This window comes from Phaethon aethereus, assembly GCF_964289735.1.
Source record: "Phaethon aethereus genome assembly, contig: HAP1_SCAFFOLD_551, whole genome shotgun sequence".
In the NCBI taxonomy this organism is placed as follows: domain Eukaryota; kingdom Metazoa; phylum Chordata; class Aves; order Phaethontiformes; family Phaethontidae; genus Phaethon; species Phaethon aethereus.
The window spans coordinates 133-6,153 of NW_028113909.1; the positions used below are offsets into that span (position 1 = coordinate 133).

At 65.9% G+C, this 6,021-nt stretch overlaps 2 protein-coding genes across 2 annotated transcripts; both read left to right on the forward strand.

Annotated features, from left to right (window-relative positions):
* Window positions 1-218: 218 nt before the first annotated feature.
* LOC309416490 (DNA-directed RNA polymerase III subunit RPC3) lies at window positions 219-2,183 on the forward strand (the record flags this gene model as incomplete). The annotated part of the gene is made up of 7 exons (XM_082016034.1): window positions 219-270; window positions 367-427; window positions 502-652; window positions 830-931; window positions 1,671-1,720; window positions 1,797-1,946; window positions 2,036-2,183. Coding segments are annotated over 7 exons (648 nt in total), but the record flags the coding sequence as incomplete, so codon positions are not given.
* A 351-nt stretch (window positions 2,184-2,534) lies between these two features.
* Window positions 2,535-4,255, forward strand: LOC309416491 (nucleoside diphosphate-linked moiety X motif 17-like; the record flags this gene model as incomplete). Its single annotated transcript, XM_082016035.1, has 8 exons — window positions 2,535-2,606; window positions 2,937-3,059; window positions 3,129-3,312; window positions 3,384-3,409; window positions 3,496-3,588; window positions 3,675-3,773; window positions 3,843-3,979; window positions 4,084-4,255. The coding sequence occupies 8 exons, from the start codon at window positions 2,535-2,537 to the stop codon at window positions 4,253-4,255; spliced, it is 906 nt and encodes a 301-aa protein (XP_081872161.1).
* Between the last annotated feature and the right edge of the window lie 1,766 nt (window positions 4,256-6,021).

Here is a 6,021-nt window from a genome sequence, read left to right on the forward strand (position 1 = left end):
AAAGTGTTAAAAAAATAGGGGCGGTGTTCTTAGGCTGTTAAGGTCAGAGTTTGTTTTTTATTTTTTTCCCATAAAATTATGTATTACTCTTTCCAATCAAGACTTGATGAAAATCAGGGGGTTTATTGCTTAATTAAGGGATTTATTTTTTAAATAAATAATTTAATTTTAAATAAATAGATAATTAAAAATTAATTATTTTTACTCTTTTCTTGTAGCTCGAGTTTGTGGGTAAATCCGGGGACAGCGGCGGGGGCATGTACACTGTCAGTATCCTTTGCGGGTGAACTACCTGAGCCAGCGTTTTCCAGCGCACAAAGCGATTCCCGAGTGCCGGTGTTATCCCTTGACCTTGACCTTGTACAGATCTTCACAAGGCCCTGGCATCTCTGGCGACGGCAACCCTGGAGTCCATCGTGGAGGAGAGGTGAAGCGGCGATTTGAAGACTTCTTGACCCTTTCTCGCTTCCGTCTGCTGATTTATTTTCCTCTCCCGCTCAGATTCGGTTCCCGCTGCGCCAGGATATTCCGCTTGCTCTTGCGAAAGAAGCATCTGGAGCAGAAGCAGGTGGAGGATTTTGCCATGATCCCGGCCAAGGAAGCCAAGGACATGCTCTACAAAATGCTGTCAGAGAATTTCGTGTCCCTGCAGGTGAGCGTGCCCACCCTGTCGCCAGAGCGAAGGTTTCGCGAGGCTGTAGAGGCCTCTGAGATCTCAAAGGCTTCCCCAAGCGAGAGCCAACGGCACTCTCCTGCCCCGACCCCGGTGTAGCTCACCGCGGGGACATGCCGCGCGGTGAAGTCCTCCCCCTCTCTTGCCCCCCGGTAGGAGATTCCCAAGACGCCCGACCACGCGCCATCCCGCACCTTCTACCTCTACACCGTGAACGTCCTGTCCTCCGCGCGGATGCTGCTGCACCGGTGCTACAAGGTACAGCCCAGTCACCGCCGCAGACGCGCCCGGAGACCCGCCGGTGGCTCCGCCCGGTCCGCCTGTCCCCAACAGCCACTGGTGCCAGCCTGGTCCCTGTCGGGTCCCCCCGCGGCCTCCATCCACGCAAACGTTCCCAGGAGGGGGGAAGTCCAGGCCCCTCAGGTGCACTCCTCCTGCGGGTGGTGGAGCCCAGTGGCTCACCAGCACCACCACGTGTGGTTCTCTTCATCCTCTTCCTCGTCCACCACCACCACGGGTGGTTCTCCTCATCCTCCTCCTCGTCCACCACCACCACGGGTGGTTCTTCTCCTCCACCATGCATGGTTCTCCTCCGCCATCACCACACGTGGTTCTCCACCACCACGGTGCGTGGTTCTCCTCTGCCGTCACCACAATACGCAGTTCACCACCACGGTGCGTGGTTCTCCACCACCACCACCGTGATACGTGTGTGGTCCTCCTCCACCACCACCACCACACGTGGTTCTCCACCACCACCCACGGAGCGAGGACAGCAGTTGGGCCGTCCCCACGTGTCCCCTCGCAGCCCCCAGCCCCGGTTCGGTGTATCAGCCCCCTCCTCCATCCTGGGGACTCTCCTGGGTGGTGCCACCGGGCGTGGCAGAAGCAGCGTCCCCGTTTCACCGCCGGTTTCGGGTTTTGCTGCCGGAGCACGGGCGTGCGCCCCCCACAGCGTGTGGGGTGGAGGCTCACCCTGCCCCGTTCCTCTTCCCAGAGCGTGGCCAACCTGATCGAGCGGCGTCAGTACGAGACCAAGGAGAACAAGTGAGCGCTGGGGCTCAGGTGGTGGAGTTGAGGGAGGACGCTGGAGCCACCATTTTCTTGTCTGTCGCCCCTCCAGGCGGCTGCTGGAGAAGTCGCAGCGGGTGGAAGCCATCTTGGCGTCCATGCAGGCCACCGGCGCTGAGGACACGCAGCTGCAGGAGATCGAGGAGATGATCACGGCCCCCGAGCGCCAGCAGCTGGAGAACCTCAAACGCAACGTCAACAAGTGAGCGCGGGCGGGCGGGTGGGGAGGGTGGGCCGGGTGGGCCGAGGCGGGCTGGGGACCCGCCGCCAGCCTCCCCCTCCGTCCTCCAGGCTCGACGCCAGCGAGAACCAGGTGGACGAGACCATCTTCGTGCTGGAGACGTTCATCGAGAGCACCGTGAAGAAGCCCTGAGGGTGCTCAGGGTGGGGACGGGGACACAGGACAAGCGGGCCGCGACACCCGCCCTGCCGCACCCGCCCCGCGGTACCTGCCCCGCGACACCCGCCCTGCCGCGACACTCGCCCCGCGGCACCCACCCCGCGACACCCACCCTGCCGCGTCCGCCCCGCGGCACCCGCCCTGCCGCGTCCGCCGCGCTTGCGCTGCTGCTGAGGAAAATAAAGCAAAAGCCGCTGACGCTGCCCGCGTGTCCCGTGGGGACCGGACACGGCAGGGACGGTGTCCCCGCTCGCCGCCACCCCCGACCCGCGCCGCAGCGCCCTGGAGCGGGGGGGAACGGTGATACCGGCGGCCGCCGGCGGGGGGCGCCATCGCCGCCTCGGCGTGAAGCTCCGCCCTGGGCCAAGCTCCGCCCCCCCCGGAAGCTCGATGGCGGGGCTGGGGCGCGTGCTGGTGCACGTGCGGCGCGGCGGGGCGGGGGGGCCCGCGCGGTTCGGGCAGGTACCGGGGGGAGCGGGGGGGGGGCGGGGCGCGGGGGAGGGGGGCGCAGCGGGACGCTGAGCGTGCGCGTCACGGCAGGCACAAGCGGTGGCCGTGGCCATGGTGGTGGGCGCAGCCGTGGCCATGGTGGTAGCCGTGGCCAAGGCTACCACGGCGGTCACAGCAGTGGCCACGGCAGTGCCATGGCGGTGGCCATGGCCAGGGTGGTGGGCGCAGCCGTGGCCATGGCATCGCCACGGCGGTGGTCACGGCCACGGCCACCGTGGTGCCCCGGCAGTGGCCGCGCCGCCAGGGCCCCGCCGGCGCTGCCCTCTCCGTCGCGCCCCGCAGAGCGTCACCGGCGCCTTCTGCCCCGCGGACGAGGACGCGGCCCTGGTCAGCTGCGGCCTGGACGGCGGCCGCTTCCTCCTCTCGGACGTGGCCTTCCCCGGCTCCACCGTCGCCCTCCTCAAGGTGGGCGGGGGCGGGCGGGCCCCCGGGTGCCCCCCAGCGCCCTGTCCCCTCACCCCCCTTTCCCCGCAGCGCCCCTCCTTCTGCCCCGCCAAGCGCCTGGGGCAGCGGCCGGAGCTCGTCCTGCCCGCCGAGCTGCGGGGCCGGGGGGTGGCCGCGGGGGTGGCCGTGCTGCTGCGGGCCAGCACCGGCCGCATCCTGCTCACCCGCCGCGCCAGCACCCTCAGCGTCTTCCCCGGCGTCTGGGTGCCGCCCGGTGAGTCCGGCTGAGGAGCGGGGGCGGGCGGTTGCTTCGGGGGGGCCCTAACCCGCTCGCCCTCCTCGCAGGTGGGCACGTGGAGCCGAGCGAAGAGGTGAGGGGATGGCGCGGGGCGAGGACGGGGGTACTTGGGGGGTGCCGGTGCCCCCTCCCGCCCCCCAGCCCTCTCCTTGGCCGCAGCTGCTGGACGTGGGGCTGCGGGAGCTGGAGGAGGAGACGGGGCTGCGCCTGGAAGCGGGGACCTTCTCCTGGAGGATGCTCGGCCTCTGGGAGGTAACGCTTGACGTGGGACCCCCACCCACAGGCGGCCCTGGGGTCCTTCCTCCCGTCCACGAGCCCCCCCACTCGTCTCCCCCCAGTCCATCTACCCGCCCATGCTGAGCCGGGGGCTGCCGCGCCGCCACCACGTCGTCGCCTACCTGCTGCTCCTCTCCGGCGAGCCCCACCAGCGGCTGGAGGTGAGCTCCCGGCCGGCGCCGTCCCGTTGCCGCCCGCAGCCGGCGCCTGAGCGCTCTCTTGGGGTTCAGGCCAGGATGCGGCCCAGCGAGAGCGAGGTGAGCGCCTACGCCTGGCTGGAGACCCCAGTCCTGGAAGCCATCGCAGCCACGGAGGACGGAGCGGAGAACGTGGGAAGCGTCGCCAGCACGCTGCCGGCCACCGTCGGGTGAGGCCACGGCCACACGCCTGGGGGACAGGGAGGCTGGGGCGGTAAGAAAGGGGGTGCAGAGCCCCACGGGGCTCTGTCCCTACTCGCCTTCCGTCTCTCAGCATCACGGAGCTGAGCAACGGCTCCTGCCGCGCCACCCGGGTCCCCACCACGACCTTCCTGAACGTGGCTCCGGCCGAAGGGGAGGACGTGGAACGGGTCAGCACCGGCACCAAGTTCGCCCTTCGGCTCTGGCTGGCGTCCCTCGGCGAGCAGGGGCGAGTCCAGCCCTAGGGCAGCGCCGCGCCGCTCCGGCATCTGCCAGGGACGGGAATAAACTTCCTGGTCGCCATGGGCAGAGCGTGTGGTGGAGCGGGACGAGGGGCTCAGGGAGGCAGAGGGGACACGGCGCAGGGGGGCGGCAGGACCAGCACCCGGCAGCCATCAAGGCCGGGGTTCCCCGAGACCGTGCGCGAGCTGGGCTGGGCGGCCGCGCGCCGCAGAGGCTTCGGTACGGCGCAGGGTACGTGCCCCAGCCCAGCCCGCAGCTGCTCCTGGTGCGTCCAAGCGTGTTGGGGTGACAAAAGAGGCGGCGGGGCCCTGGCGGTAGCTGGAGCGGAGCCGCGGGGCTTGCCGGGGGTGCGGGGTGCCCCGCTGGGCATGTCTCGCTGCTCGGGAGCGGCTTGGCTGAGGGGAAAGCAGAGTCGGGGGACACGGGCGAGCAGAGCCTGCGGCGAGTCAGCCGGCAACCTCGGTGCGATCTCGTAGAGCCCAAACCCCTTCCTTCAGAGGGGCTCCGGCGCAGGCGCGGCAGGGCGGCAATCCCCAGCGCTCCCGTGCCCCCCAGCACCAGAGCGGGGGCGGCAGCGGTTTGACTCCGCTAAGCGGGACCGGCTCCACGAGCCCAGTCACGGCCCGAAACAGCGGCTCTTCAGGATTTAACAGCTTTATTGCATCGAAATCGTTACGTCGGTTACGATACAAGAAATAGGAAATCATCCAAGCAGAATACTGTGCGCTGCTCCCCCGGCCCGACGCCGCTATGAATTTCAGGGAAGGAGCAGTTAAAAAAAAAAGGTGCTAAAAAAATAAGTAATAAATTGCTACACGCGATACCTCGCCGCGAGCCGCATCACCCGCGTGCCTGTCGCCGCAGGGAGTGGGAGATGAGCTTGGCAGCGGGGAGCGAGCCTGTTCGGACAAAGCAGCGGGTACGTCGCTGTAGAGGTTACGAACTAAAGGATACACTTAAATACATAAATAATTTGTGCAACGGGCGATGCGCCGTCCCCGCGAGACGGCGCAACCTTCATTTAGTCCTCGCGTAGCTAGGGGAACGGGGAAGTCTTTGGAGTTTTCTATGTACAAAAGCTGCAACTGAAAATATAGATCATCTGTTTGTTCTCTGTACAGGTCTGCGCTAGGAATATTTAAAAGGAGAAAAACAAAAATCTACATTTAAAAAAAAAAAATTCGTAATTACAACTCCGACAGCACCAAGGGACAGGCAGGAGGCAACAGCTTGGTCAGGGCACTTGCCCCGGCCCCTCTCTTCACCCCCTTCCTCTTCCTCCCCCTCCACCGCCTTCTGCCACGAAAAAGGAGGAATAATTCCCAGCCGGGGCTTGGGAGGGTCCATGGGGGTGTAAGCGCGGGACACGCTGCGTTTGGGAAGCGGGCGCTGCTCCCGCGGGCGAATTACCGTCCTCAGCTCTTTGATATCCGCAGCAGAATCCTACGTAATACAAATGGGTTTAAAATACTTTAAAAGTCGGGGGGGTTCAGTTAACCCTCGTTAATGGGCACCCCCAGCCCACATCCTGACACGCTCAGGAGCGCGTGCGCATGCAGATACGGCCGCGGGACGCATCCGTCCTAACCGAGGGCTGGAAATCACCAGCGCAAGGTCTGGGTGGGAGGTGGCCCGAATCGAGAGAGGAGGGACGCCATGGAGCGGCTCCCGGCCGCGTCCTTCCAGCCCCCGCCGGGGAAGCCAGTCCTAAGGCAGCCGCTGGAAATCCGCCCTCGTCTCCCATCCCTGGGAGAGGGAAGTAGCAGCC